The 14,534-nt window shown below is 55.0% G+C and overlaps 1 protein-coding gene across 2 annotated transcripts in view; it reads left to right on the top strand.

Annotated features, from left to right (window-relative positions):
- Positions 1-10,504, top strand: part of PACS1 (phosphofurin acidic cluster sorting protein 1) — a 162,808-nt gene extending 152,304 nt beyond the window's left edge. For both annotated transcript variants that reach the window (XM_038764658.1, XM_038764659.1), the window contains exons 20-24: positions 1,653-1,695; positions 2,916-3,051; positions 6,167-6,393; positions 10,109-10,228; positions 10,339-10,504. In XM_038764658.1, coding sequence (XP_038620586.1) covers positions 1,653-1,695; positions 2,916-3,051; positions 6,167-6,393; positions 10,109-10,228; positions 10,339-10,454 — 642 coding nt within the window. In that variant the 3' untranslated portion in view covers positions 10,455-10,504. The remainder of the gene's footprint in view (positions 1-1,652; positions 1,696-2,915; positions 3,052-6,166; positions 6,394-10,108; positions 10,229-10,338) is intronic.
- The last annotated feature ends 4,030 nt before the right edge of the window (positions 10,505-14,534 follow it).

Raw genomic sequence — 14,534 nt, 5'->3', positions numbered from 1 at the left:
CCTCGTGTCCTTGTTGTCTGTCTCCCCCTTCTCGACTGTGGGACCGTCTCTCAATGTTGCCAGCTTGGACTTCCCAAGCGCGTAGTCCGGCGCTCCGCACACAGTAAGCGCTCAATAAATACGATTGAATGAATGAATGGATGCGGACGGGCTGGGACTGAGGGCCCTCGTGGGGGATTCGGATTATTTGGGGGTAAATCGGAATCCAGTGAGGAAGCCGGGGGGCCGTGGAACCAACCACCACTTCCCTGGAAGCCTCCCGGACTGCAGAGCAACCCAGGTGTGAGGTGTCTGCAGAAGCAGCGTGGCTTAGCGGAAAGATCCCGGGCCTGTGAGTTTAAAGGATCTGGGATCTAATCCGGGCTCTGCCACTCACCCGCCGTACAACCTGGGCACGTCGCTTCACTGCCCTGGGCCTCGTTCCAGAAAATGGGGAATCAATACCCGTTCTCCCTCCTGCTCCCACTCTGAGTCGTGCGTGGGACCTGATGATCTTGGATAATAATAATAATAATAATAACGATGGCATTTATTAAGCGCTTACTCTGTGCAAAGCACCGTACTGAGCGCTGGGGAGGTTACAAGGTGATCAAGTTGTCCCGTGGAGGGGGCGCACAGTCTTAATCCCCATTTTACAATCAATCGATCATTCGTTCATTCTTTCAATCGTATTTATTGAGCGCTTACTGTGTGCAGAGCACCGTACTAAGCGCTTGGGAAGTCCAAGTTGGCAACATAGAGAGACGGTCCCTACCCAACAGCGGGCTCACACCACTGATTGATGGATTGATCATGAAGTGACATGGCTCAGTAGAAAGAGCCCCGGCTTTGGAGTCAGAGGTCACGGGTTCGAACCCCGCCTCCGCCACATGTCTGCTGTGTGACCCTGGGCAAGTCACTTCTCTGAGCCTCAGCGACCTCACCCGTCAAATGGGGATAATAATAATAATAATGATGGCATTTATTAAGCGCTTACTATGTGCAAAGCACTGTTCTAAGCGCTGGGGAGGTTACAAGGTGATCAGGTTGTCCCACGTGGGGCTCACAGTCTCAATCCCCATTTTACAGATGAGGTAACTGAGGCCCAGAGAAGTTAAAGTGACTTGCCCAAAGTCACACAGCTGACAATTGGCGGAGCCGGGGTTTGAACCCATGACCTCTGACTCCAAAGCCCGGGCTCTTCTCCACTGAGCCACGCTGCTTCTCTAAAGACTGTGAGCCCCCCGTGGGACAACCTGATCACCTGGTATCCCCCCAGCGCTTACAACAGTGCTTTGCATATAGTAAGCGCTTAACAAATGCCATGATGATTATTCTCCCCATCCCCGGACCTGTGTTCCCAAGCCTCCCTCCCGGGATGCTCCCCAGTCCCTCAACGGGCTGGACTGCTTCCTCCTTTTGGGGTGGGGAGGATGGAGAGCCTCCTTTCTCTTGGGAAAATGCCCCAAGTAGGCCGGCATCTCCCCTCGGCCTCCCCAGGGGCGGCCGCTCTCCGAGAGGAGGCCACGCTCATTCATTCATTCCGTCGTATTTATTGAGCGCTCACTGTGTGCGGAGCACTGGACTAAGCGCTTGGGAAGGACAAGCTGGCAACATCTAGAGACGGTCCCTACCCAACAACGGGCTCACACTCGCTCTGCTTCTCTCTGCAGGTGGTGAAGGTGGGGCTGGTGGAAGACTCCCCCGCGACCACAGGTAAGTCCCCGAATCTCGCTGGCGGCCTCGCCTCGCCAGGCCCCCCATTCGGCGCGGCCGTCCTGGGCGGTGGGGGAGAGGAGGGGACCCCGGATCGAAGCAGAAGAGAAGCAGCGTGGCTCAGTGGAAAGAGCCCGGGCTTGGGAGTCAGAGGTCGTGGGTTCTAATCCCGCCTCCGCCACTTGTCTGCTGTGTGACCTTGGGCTAGTCACTTCGCTTCTCTGAGCCTCAGTTACCTCTCATCCCTTCAAGGCCCTACTGAGAGCTCACCCCCTCCAGGAGGCCTTCCCAGACCGAGCCCTCGCCTTCCCTCCTTCCCCTCCCCGCAGCACCTGTTTATATGTATATATGTTTGTTTGTATTTATAACTCCATTTTATTTGTACATATTTATTTTATTTTGTTAATACTTTTTGTTTTGTTCTCCGTCTCCCCCTCCTAGAGTGTGAGCCCACTGTTGGGTAGGGACCGTCTCTCTATGTTGCCAGCTTGTCCTTCCCAAGCGCTTAGTCCAGTGCTCTGCACACCGTAAGCGCTCAATAAATACGATTGAATGAATGAATGCAAAATGGGGATTATAATAATAATAATGATGATGGCATTTATTAAGCGCTTACTATGTGCAAAGCACTGTTCTAAGCGCTGGGGAGGTTACAGGATGATCAGGTTGTCCCACATGGGGCTCACAGTCTTAATCCCCATTTTCCAGATGAGGGAACTGAGGCCCGGAGAAGCGAAGTGGCTTGCCCAAGTCACACAGCTGAGCCCACTGTTGGGTAGGAACTGTCTCTATATGTTGCCAATTTGTACTTCCCAAGCGCTTAGTACAGTGCTCTGCACATAGTAAGCGCTCAATAAATACGATTGATGATGATGGTGGAGCCGGGATTTGGCCCCAAGACCCGTGACTCCAAAGCCCGGGCTCTTTCCATTGAGCCACGCTGCTTCTCTAAGATCGGGATTAAGATCGGGAGCCCCCCGTGGGACAACCTGATCACCTCGTATCCCCCCCCCCCAGAACAGTGCTTCGCACAGAGTAAGCGCTTAACAAATGCCGTCATCGTCATTATTATTATCGAAGGGCCGGGCCCCGACGCCTTAGTTCCCGGCCCTGGCTCTCCCCTCTAGAAGCGAGGACGAGGAGGGGCCGGGGCCCGAGGCATCGGGGGGTCGGGTTGGGGGGGGGTCCCTCCGGCCGGCTGACCCTCGTGCCCCTCGCAGGCGACGGGGACGACGCGCCCGTGGTCAGCCTGACCGTCCCCTCCACGTCACCGCCGTCCAGCTCCGGGCTGAGCCGGGACACCTCGGCCACGCCGCCGTCCTCCCCATCCATGAGCAGCGCCCTCGCCATGGTCGGGTAAGGCTCCCCCCGTCTCCCTCCCGACACGCCTCCTCTCCCACTCCCCGTCCCCTGAACACTTGGAGCGGCGCTCACCCCAGCCCCACAGCACGCCTGTCCGCGTCTCTCCCCTGGCTCTCACTGGTTCAATCAGTCAATCAATCGATCGTATTTATTGAGCGCTTCCTATGTGCAGAGCACTGTACTAAGCGCTTGGGAAGTACAAATTGGCAACACACAGAGACAGTCCCTACCCAACAGTGGGCTCACAGTCTAAAAGGGGGTGACAGAGAACAGAACCAAACATACCAACAAAATAAAATAAATAGGATAGAAATGTACAAGTAAGATAAATAAATAAATAGAGTAATAAATATGTACAACCATATATACATATCTACAGGTGCTGTGGGGAAGGGAAGGAGGTAAGATGGGGGGATGGAGAGGGGGACGAGGGGGAGAGGAAGGAAGGGGCTCAGTCTGGGAAGGCCTCCTGGAGGAGGTGAGCTCTCAGCAGGGCCTTGAAGGGAGGAAGAGAGCGAGCTTGGCGGATGTGGGGCAGAGGGAGGCCATTCCAGGCCCGGGGGATGACGTGGGCCGGGGGTCGACGGCGGGACAGGCGAGAACGAGGTCTAACGGTGAGGAGATTAGCGGTGGAGGAGCGGAGGGTGCGGGCTGGGCTGGAGAAGGAGAGAAGGGAGGTGAGGTAGGAGGGGGCCAGGGGATGGACAGCCTTGAAGCCCAGGGTGAGGAGTATCTGCCTGATGCGCAGATTGATCGGTAGCCACTGGAGATTTTTGAGGAGGGGAGTAATATGCCCAGAGCGTTTCTGGACAAAGATAATCCGGGCAGCAGCATGAAGTATGGATTGAAGTGGAGAGAGACACGAGGATGGGAGATCAGAGAGAAGGCTGGTGCAGTAGTCCAGATGGGATAGGATGAGAGCTTCAATGAGCAGGGTAGCGGTTTGGATGGAGAGGAAAGGGCGGATCTTGGATCTTGGATCTTGGTTCGAATATCCCTTGGCGGTAAGCCCGTCGTGGGCAGGGATCCCGTCTTCCAACCCTTTCTGTATTTGGACTCTCCCGACTGCTCAGTTCAGCGCCCTACACACAGTAAGCGCTCAGTAAATAGAGAGGCAGCGGGGCTCAGTGGAAAGAGCCCGGGCTTTGGAGTCCGAGAGTTCAAATCCCAGCTCCGCCAGTTGTCAGCCGGGTGACTTTGGGCAACCACTTCTTTGGGCCTCGGTGACCTCATCTGGAAAATGGGGATGAAGACTGGGAGCCCCCCGTGGGACAACCTGATCGCCTTGTAGCCCGTTTGTAGCCATGTTTGTAACAAATATGTACAAACATATATACATACATATATCGGTTCCCTCATCTGGAAAATGGGGGTAAAGACTGTGAGCCCTACGGGGGACAACGTGATCACCTTGTAACCTTGTAGCCTCCCCAGCGCTTCAAACGGTGCTTTGCACATAGTAAGCGCTTAATAAATGCCATCGTTATTATTAGCAGTAGTAGTAAATACCATTGATTGATTAGGGGGAATCCTGTGACTTAGAGGCTCCCTCTACTTCAGGGCTCAGCCCCCTAGAAATCTGCGGGTGGAGGAATAATAATAATAATAATAATAATGATAGCATTTATTAAGCGCTTACTATGTGCAAAGCACTGTTCTAAGCACTGGGGGGGTTACAAGATGATCAGGTTGCCCCATGGGGGGCTCCCAGTCTTCATCCCCATTTTCCAGATGAGGGAACTGAGGCGCAGAGAAGTGACTTGCCTGAAGTCACCCAGCTGACAAGTGGGGGAGCCGGGATTTGAACCCACGCCCTCTGACTCCAAAGCCCGGGCTCTTTCCCAATTTGTACTTCCCAAGCGCTTAGTACAGTGCTCTGCACATAGTAAGCGCTCAATAAATACGATTGATTGATTGATTGATTGATTGATTTCCGCTGAGCCACGCTGGAGGAAGAGGGGGTGGCGACACCCAAGCGATCAAGAAGGCCTCGTTTCCTCACCGTCTCTGCAGCGCCGGCAGTTCTGATTCGGGGGTGCCCCCCTCCCCTATTCCAGCCCCTGCTTCGGTCCTCCCTCCCGCGACCCGCGGCGCCGGCCGGATTTCAGAAGCTCAGCGGAAAGGAAATGTCAGGAGGCTTGGTCGCCTTTGTACCTGTTATTCCTGACACCTCCTTTCGCGAAAGGCTGAGCAGTCTTTCTCCCCCTCGGAGCTCAAATGTCCCGGAGCAGGAGGTGCCCCAAACAAGGGAGCGGTAGGCGAGCTCCGGGGCCAGCCCCCCTGCCCCACTTAGCCTCCGTCTCCGGGTTGTTCACCGACTCTGTTCCCCGCCCTCTCGGAAGTTTCCCAAAGGATCGGTTTTCCCCACTCTGGGCCATACTCTTCACGTGCTCCGCCTCCCAAACAGCCTCTTGCATTCTGCCCTGCGAAATGGGTTCGCTGGTGGCGGCGGCGGGGGCGGGATGGGAGTCAGCGAGGGAGCCGCGACGGTTCCTTTTTGCTGCTGAGAAGCAGCGTGGCTCAGTGGAAAGAGGACGGGCTTGGGAGTCAGTCGTGGGTTCTGGGCCCGGCTTCGCCGCTTGTCTGCTGTGTGACCGTGGGCAAGTCACTTCACCATCATCATCATCATCAGTCGTATTTATTGAGCGCTTACTGTGTGCAGATCACTGTGCTAAGCGCTTGGGAAGGACAAGTTGGCAACATCTAGAGACGGTCCCTACCCGACAGGGGGCTCACAGTCTAAAAGGGGGAGACAGAGAACAAAACCAAACATACCAACAAAATAAAATAAATAGAATAGATATGTACAAGTAAAATAGAGTAACAAATATGTACAAACATATATACATATATATATCGGTTCCCTCATCTGGAAAATGGGGATGAAGACTGGGAGCCCCACGGGGGACAACGTGATCACCTTGTAACCTCCCCAGCGCTTAGAGCACTGCTTTGCACATAGTAAGCGCTTAACGGATGCCATCATTATTATTATTACAATTCCGTCCAACGCCCCGGGGCCCCGGGTTCTGCCCCCCATCCCCGCCCTCGTTCCGGCCGCCGGAGCAGGGGGTGGGTGACCGTCCAATTTGCCGGCCAATCCCCCCAGGAGTCCCAACAGCCCCTACGGCGACGTGATCGGCCTGCAGGTGGACTACTGGCTGGGCCACCCCGGCGAGCGGCGGAAGGACGGGGAGAAACGAGACGCCAGCTCCAAGAACACCCTGAAGAGTGTCTTCCGCTCGGTGCAGGTGTCCCGGCTGCCTCACGGCAGCGAGACCCACCTCTCGGGCACCATGGCCATGACGGTGGTCACTAAAGAGAAAAACAAAAAAGGTGGGTAGGAGCCGAGGCCGGGCTTGGGCTCCATCCCCTGGGAATCAATCAATCAGTTGTATTTATTGAGCGCTTACTGTGTGCAGAGCAATGTACTAAGCACTTGGGAAGTCCAAGTTGGCAACATACAGAGACAGTCCCTACCCAACAGCGGGCTCACCGTCTAGGATGGGGAGACAGAGAACAAAACAAAACATAGTAACAAAATAAAATAAATAGAATAGATATGTACAAGTAAAATAGAGTAATAAATACGTACAAACATATATACAGGTGCTCCAGGCCCTGCCTCCCGACAGCCTTAGCCCCTGTTGGAAATGTGGCTCTGCTCTCTAGCCATCCCTAACCTCCTCCTTCCCCTCTCCCTTCTCCCCCCGTCATCCTTCTCGCCTTCTGGCTCCTTCTCATCCTTCTCCTGTCATCCTTCGCGCTGACTGTGTGCAGAGCACTGTACTAAGCGCTTGGGAAGTCCAAGTCGGCAACATACAGAGACGGTCCCTACCCAGCAGCGGGCTCACAGTCTAGAAGGGGGAGACAGACAACAAAACATAGTAACCAAATAAAATAAATAGAATAGATATGTACAAGTAAAATAGAGTAATAAATACGTACAAACATATATACAGGTGCTCCAGGCCCTGCCTCCCGACAGCCTTAGGCCCTGTTGGAAATGTGGCTCTGCTCTCTAGCCATCCCTAACCTCCTCCTTCCCCTCTCCCTTCTCCCCCCGTCATCCTTCTCGCCTTCTGGCTCCTTCTCATCCTTCTCCTGTCATCCTTCGCGCTGACTGTGTGCAGAGCACTGTACTAAGCGCTTGGGAAGTCCAAGTCGGCAACATACAGAGATGGTCCCTACCCAGCAGCGGGCTCACAGTCTAGAAGGGGGAGACAGAGAACAAAACATAGTAACCAAATAAAATAAATAGAATAGATATGTACAAGTAAAATAGAGTAATAAATACGTGCAAACATATATACAGGTGCTCCAGGCCCTGCCTCCCGACAACCTTAGCCCCTGTTGGAAATGTGGCTCTGCTCTCTAGCCATCCCTAACCTCCTCCTTCCCCTCTCCCTTCTCCCCCCGTCATCCTTCTCGCCTTCTGGCTCCTTCTCATCCTTCTCCTGTCATCCTTCGCGCTGACTGTGTGCAGAGCACTGTACTAAGCGCTTGGGAAGTCCAAGTCGGCAACATACAGAGACGGTCCCTACCCAGCAGCGGGCTCACAGTCTAGAAGGGGGAGACAGACAACAAAACATAGTAACCAAGTAAAATAAATAGAATAGATATGTACAAGTAAAATAGAGTAATAAATACGTACAAACATATATACAGGTGCTCCAGGCCCTGCCTCCCGACAACCTTAGCCCCTGTTGGAAATGTGGCTCTGCTCTCTAGCCATCCCTAACCTCCTCCTTCCCCTCTCCCTTCTCCCCCCGTCATCCTCCTCGCCTTCTGGCTCCTTCTCATCCTTCTCCCTCCCGTCATCCTTCTCGCCTTCTGGCTCCTTCTCATCCTTCTCCTGTCATCCTCCTCGCCTTCTGGCTCCCCTGGGGTAAGGGGAGACAAAGAACCAGGCTTGTTTGTCTCAGTGAAATCAGTCTAAGTCCCTGGGAGTCGGGGAACGGGGAGGAAAGGAACAACTTGGGGGAGGGGGTGGGGGAAGCGGCATGCGGGCTCTGGGCCAAAGCCGACCGGGAGACAGGCCCAGCCCTTGGGGAGGATCAGGCGTCGTCGCTTCCCAACCCCAGGAGAAGCAGTGCGGCCTACCGGATTCATTCATTTATTCATTCAATCGTGTTTATTGAGCGCTTCCTGTGCGCAGAGCACCGGACTAAGCGCTTGGGAAGTCCAAGTCGGCGACGTCTAGAGACGGTCCCTACCCGACAACGGGCTCGCAGTCTAGAAGGGGGAGGCGGACGACAAAACGAAACATGTGGACGGGTGTCAAGTCCTCAGAATAAATAGAATTAAAGCTAAACGCACATCATTAACGAAATAAATAGAATAGTAAACATGTACAAGTAAAATAGAGTAATAAGTCTGTACAAACATATATACATTAATTCAGTCAATTACTGAGCAGTTACTGTGTGCAGAGCCCTGTACTAAGCGCTTGGGAAGTCCAAGTCGGCAACGTAGAGAGACGGTCCCTACCCGAGAACGGGCTCACAGTTTAGAAGGGGGAAACAGACAACAAAACCGAACAGGTGGACAGGTGTCAAGTCGTCAGGACAAATAGAATTAAAGCTAAACGCACATCGTTAACAAAATAAATAGAATAGTAAACGTGTACAAGTAAAATAGAGTAATAAATCTGTACAAACATATATACATTAATTCAGTCTTGATTACTGACCACTTTCTGTGTGCAGAGCACTCTACTAAGCGCTTGGGAAGTACAAGTTGGCAACACAGAGAGACAGTCCCTACCCAACAACGGGCTCGCAGTCTAGAAGGGGGACACGGACAACAAAACAAAACAGGTGGACAGGTGTCAAGTCGTCAGGACAAATAGAATTAAAGCTAAATGCACATCGTTAACAAAATAGAATAGTAAATACGTACAAGTCAAATAAATAGAGTCATAAATCTGTACAAACATCTATCCAGGTGCTGTGGGGAGGGGAAGGAGGTAGGGTGGGGGTGTGGGGAGGAGGAGAGGAAAAAAGGGGGTTCAGTCTGGGAAGGCCTCATGGAGGGGGTGAGCTCTCAATAGGGCTTTGAAGGAAGAAAGAGAGCTGAGCACGGGCCGAGAATTCAGAGGACCTAGGTTCTCATCCCAGCTCTGCCACGTGTCTGCTGTGTGACCTTGGGCAAGTCAGTTGGCTTCTCTGGGCCTCAGTTACCTCATCTGTGAAGTGAGGACTAAGACTGTGACCCCCATAGGGGATAGAGACCCCAGAGGACACAGATGCTGCCTTTCACGCGTGACCCCTGGCCCCCCCCGGCCTCCCCAGGCTAGCCGGGGGACAGGGCCCCTAAGAGGCAGAAGCATCTATCACAGCCGGGAGGACGGCCCACATCCCCCCACCCCATTTACTCCACTCTGCGTCCTTCCCACCGGTGATGCCGCCCGCGCCCCCCCTGCCCGGGGGCTCTGCCACGCTTTTTCCATGGCTCAGTGGAAGGAGCCCGGGCTTTGGAGTTCATGGGTTCAAATCCCGACTTGGGAGTTCATGGGTTCAAATCCCATGAACGGTGAGATTTGAAATGGTGAGAAACAACGGGGCTCAGTGGAAAGAGCGCGGGCTTTGGAGTCAGAGGTCAAGGGTTCAAATCCCGGCTCAGCCAATTGTCTGCTGGGTGACTTTGGGCAAGTCACTTCACTTCTCTGTGCCTCAGTTCCCTCATCTGTAAAATGGGGATTGAGACTGTGAGCCCCGTGTGGGACAACCTGATCACCTTGTAACCTCCCCTGTGCTTAGAACAGTGCTTTGCACATAGTAAGCGCTTAATAAATGCCATTATTATTATTATTATTATTATTAAATCCCGGCTCTGCCAGTTGTCAACTGTGTGACTTTGGGCAAGCCACTTCACTTCTCTGTGCCTCAGTTCCCTCATCTGTAAAATGGGGATTAAGACTGTGAGCCCCCCGTGGGACAACCTGATCACCTTGTATCCCCCCAGCGCTTAGAACAGTGCTTTGCACATAGTAAGCGCTTAGCAAATGCCATCATCATTATTATTATTATTATTATTTTCCCTCCTGTAGTTCCCACCATCTTCCTGAGCAAGAAACCCCGCGAGAAGGAGGTGGACTCGAAGAGCCAGGTCATCGAAGGCATCAGCCGCCTGATCTGCTCGGCCAAGCAGCAGCAGACCATGCTCAGAGGTGCGGGGAGGGGAGGGGAGAGGCGAGGCTTTGGCGGGGGGGTGGGGGCGGCGGGGCGGGCCCCCCCGCCCTCACCCCCGTCCCCCCCCATCCGCTCTGTCACCTTCCAGTGTCCATCGACGGGGTGGAGTGGAGCGACATCAAGTTTTTCCAGCTGGCGGCCCAGTGGCCCACTCACGTCAAGCATTTCCCCGTGGGACTGTTCAGCGGGAACAAGCCCACCTGAGGGCCACGCTCCCGGTGGGGGCGGGAAGGGGCTCCCGGCGGGGCTCTGGGCCCAGGGGTCCCCTTCCTCTTCAGGGGTCCGCCCTTTCCCCTTGGCCAGCCTCGAGGGACACTGCCAGTGGGGAAGCTGGTGCCGCCCCCGCCCTCCTTTCCGCCTCCCGGCCCACTCGCTCCCTGTGCCCCGATTGCACGCGCCGCCCTTCTCCCTGCCCCCCGCCCCCCAAAGCCGGGGCTCCGTGGCTTTGACCCCTGGCACCTTTCTGTTGGTTACTGGAATTAAGCCCCCCCGGGCAGGCCGGCTCCCTCCGCCCGTGGGGGCACCTACTGGGAAGGGGTCTCCACAGGCCGAGGAGACCCACGGCCCCCCGAGATGCTCAGTGCTGTCAGGGTGGGGGGCTGGGACCTGCCCTCGGGCACCAAGCTGCCAAGCCCCTTCTGGGTTTTAAAGCCATCATTGCCAGAAACTACAAGCCCTGCCTCCTCCTCCTCCTCAGCCAGCCGCCCTGCCCCGAGGAACCCGGGGCGGCTGGAGGCCGGGAGCTAGTTTGGCCCATTTGCCCCCCTACCTCCCCCCGGCCCTTTAGGGCTCCTCCAGGGGGACGTAGCCAGGGGAGGGACCCAACTCCACAGCGGGCAACCAGATCTGCCCGCTCCTGGCCCGAACCCCCGGCGGAGGAGGCCGCCCCGCAGCCCGGGAGGACTCGGAGGGGCGGCAGGCCCTCCCTCCTGCCCTCCCTCTCCCAGCCCCCCCTGGGTTCACTGGAGAGACGCCTCCCTGTCGTGTGAGTCCACGAGCGAGCTTGTTTGGTTCTCCCCACAGCTGGTCTGTTCCGTGTGCCCCCCTCCCACCCACCCGACCCCCTCCTGGCTCTTTTCCTGGCTCTTTTCCCCCCGAGAGCATCCTGTTGTCCCACACTCCCCCAGCTCCTCCTTTTCTCCCGCTCGCTCTCCCCTCTCCCTCGGCCTTGGGCTCCGGGTGAGCGGCGGCGTCCAGGCCCTGCCGTTCCACCCGCCCGCCACCCCGAACATTTACGTGTGTCTGTGTCCGTCCGTCTTCCTCGCCCCGTCACTCTGCCACTGGTCTGGTGTCGGGGCGTCCTCGGCCGTCCGTCCGTCCTCTTCCCCGACACCCCTCATCCCAGGCTGCGGGAATCCTGGCCGGCTCAAACCCTAATTATCCCTTTAGGTTTGAGGACGACCCGGGATTGAGGGGTGGCCATGGCCTCACCATCCCTTCCCCACCCCCAGAAGCTCCGGGGACGGGGACGGGGTAGCATCGCCCGAGCCTCAGTATTCCGTTATCCCGCACCTGTGGACAGAACTCACTCCACTGGGAAAAGAAGGATCTTCCCTCATATCCCTCCACCTCCCCCTGCCCACCCCCGCCACTGCCAGCCCCCTCTCAGTGCTCCATCCGGACTCCGCTGCCCTCCTCGGGCCCCGGGGGTGGGATGGCGGGGGGCGGGGGTCCGGGGAAGGGAGATCGCTGTTGGATTTTTCATTCAATAAACTGTGGTGATTTCTTACCGACTGCCTGGATCTGGGTGCTCCTGGCCGAGGCGCGGTGTCGAAGTCGGGACCGACCGGGCGGCAGGAGAGGGAAAACTCATCCGCTTCCCTCCCGGGGCTGTGCTTATCCCGGGAGAAGGTTGATGTTGGGGTTCTGTTAAACCACGATGGTTCTGGGAGTTGGACAGTCTTCTGTTGGGTAGGGACTGTCTCTAGATGTTGCCAACTTGGACTTCCCAAGCGCTTAGTACAGTGCTCTGCACACAGTAAGCGCTCAATAAATACGATTGATTGATTGATTGATTGGGGCCTGGGTGTCCGGAGAACGCCTTCGGGTGGGGGTAGGGGGAAGGCCTTACTTTCTTTCCTCAGGAGAAGCAGACACCCCCGCATCTCCGCCAAGTCCAAGTTGAGGGCTGGACATGCAGGAACACTTCTGCCCAGACCCTCCCCAAGGACCCAAGACGCTGGGGCACTCGGCCTGGGACTCAGAGGTTGTGGGTTCGAATCCCGGCTCCGCCACGTCTCCTGGGTGACTTTGGGCAAGTCACTTCTCTGCACCTCAGTGACCTCATCTGTCAAATGGGGGTTAAGATGGTGAGCCCCGTGTGGGACAGGGACTGTGTCTGACACAAACTGCTTGTATCCACCCCAGCGCTTAGAACAGTGCCCGACACACAGTAAGTGCTTAACAAATACCACATTATTAGAAAGGTGACCCTAGGACCCGTTCATCTGTCCACCTGTTTTTCAGAAGTGATGGGGAGCATCTGGGCGGCCGGGGGGGAGCCCACAGATTGGGCATCGGGGAGGGCAAGAAGCAGCGTGGCTCAGTGGAAAGAGCCCGGGCTTTGGAGTCAGAGGTCATGGGTTCAAATCCTGGCTCCGCCAATTGTCAGCTGGGTGACTTTGGGCAAGTCACTTCACTTCTCTGGGCCTCAGTTCCCTTATCTGTAAATTGGGGATCAAGACTGTGAGCCCCACGTGGAACAACCTGATCACCTTGTATCCCCCTGGCGCAGTAAGAACAGTGCTGTGCACATAACAAGCGCTTAACAAATGCCATCATCATCATTATTATTATAAGCAATCAATCAATCGTATTTATTGAGCGCTTACTGTGTGCAGAGCACTATACTAAGCGCATGGGAAGTACAAGCTGGCAACATATAGAGACAGTTCCTACCCAACAGTGGGCTCACAGTCTATAAGCACTTAGCAAATACCATCATTATTATTATTAAGAAGCAAGGCAGGTTCCGGGTGGCGGCGGTTAAGCACGTAGTACAGCGCTCAATAAATTCATTCATTCATTCAATCGTATTTATTGAGCGCTTACTGTGTGCAGAGCACTGGACTAAGCGCTTGGGAAGTCCAAGTTGGCAACATCTAGAGACGGTCCCTACCCAACAACGGGCTCCCAGTCTAGAGGGGGGAGACAGACAACAAAACAAAACATGTGGTCGGGTGTCAAGTCATCAGAATAAACAGGAGTAAAGCTAGATGCCCATCACTGTCAAACAGAATAGTAAATATGTACAAGTAAAATAAATAGAGTAATAGTAAAATAAATAGAGTAATACGAAGGAATGAATGAACGGAGGGTGGGGCGGATCTCTGGCCCCGGACACTGTGGCCTTGCGGACGATGAAGGATCCCGGCTCCGCCACATGTCTGCTGTGTGACCTTGGGCAAGTCACTTCACTTCTCTGAGCCTCAGTTACCTCATCCGTAAAATGGAGATGAAGACTGTGAGCCCCCCCGTGGGACAACCTGATCACCTTGTATCCCCCCCCCCCAGTGCTTAGAACAGTGTTTTGCACATAGTAAGCTCTTAATAAATGCCATCATCATCATTTAACATCGCCACCTTCCGCGCGGTCACCTCGAGTCTCCTCCCTAGATGCTCTCCGGTGCCGCTGCTGCCCAGCACAGGTGAGTTTTAATAATAATAATAATAATAATAATAATAATGTTGGCATTTGTTAAGCGCTTACTATGTGCAAAGCACTGTTCTAAGCGCTGGGGGGAATACAAGGAGATAAGGTTGTCCCACGTGGGGCTCACGGTCTTGATCCCCACTTTCCAGATGAGGAAACTGAGGCCCAGAGAAGTGAAGTGACTTGCCCAAGGTCACATAGCAGACATGTGGGAGAGGCGGGATTCGAACCCGTGACCTGTGGCTCCCAAGCCCGCGCTCTTTCCACTGAGCCACGCTGCTTGACTCGTAGCAGGCTAGCACTCGCTAGCCACCGGCCAAGCTAGGAATAATAATGACGGCGTTTGTTAAGCGCTTACTATGTGCAAAGCACTGTTCTAAGCGCTGGGGGAGACACAAGGTGATCAGGTTGTCCCACGGGGGGCCCACAGTCTTCATCCCCATTTTACAGTTGAGGTCACTGAGGTGCAGAGAAGTGAAGTGACTTGCCCAAGGTCACACGGCAGACATGAAGCACGGCAGACGAGAAGCAGCGTGGCTCAGTGGAAAGAGCCCGGGCTTTGGAGTCAGAGGTCATGGGTTCTAATCCCGGATCCGCCAATTGTCAGCTGGGTGACTTTGGGCGAGTCACTT

The sequence above is a fragment of the Tachyglossus aculeatus genome, chromosome 22 (assembly GCF_015852505.1).
Source record: "Tachyglossus aculeatus isolate mTacAcu1 chromosome 22, mTacAcu1.pri, whole genome shotgun sequence".
NCBI lineage: Eukaryota > Metazoa > Chordata > Mammalia > Monotremata > Tachyglossidae > Tachyglossus > Tachyglossus aculeatus.
This window is presented reverse-complemented; position numbering and strand designations above follow the sequence as displayed.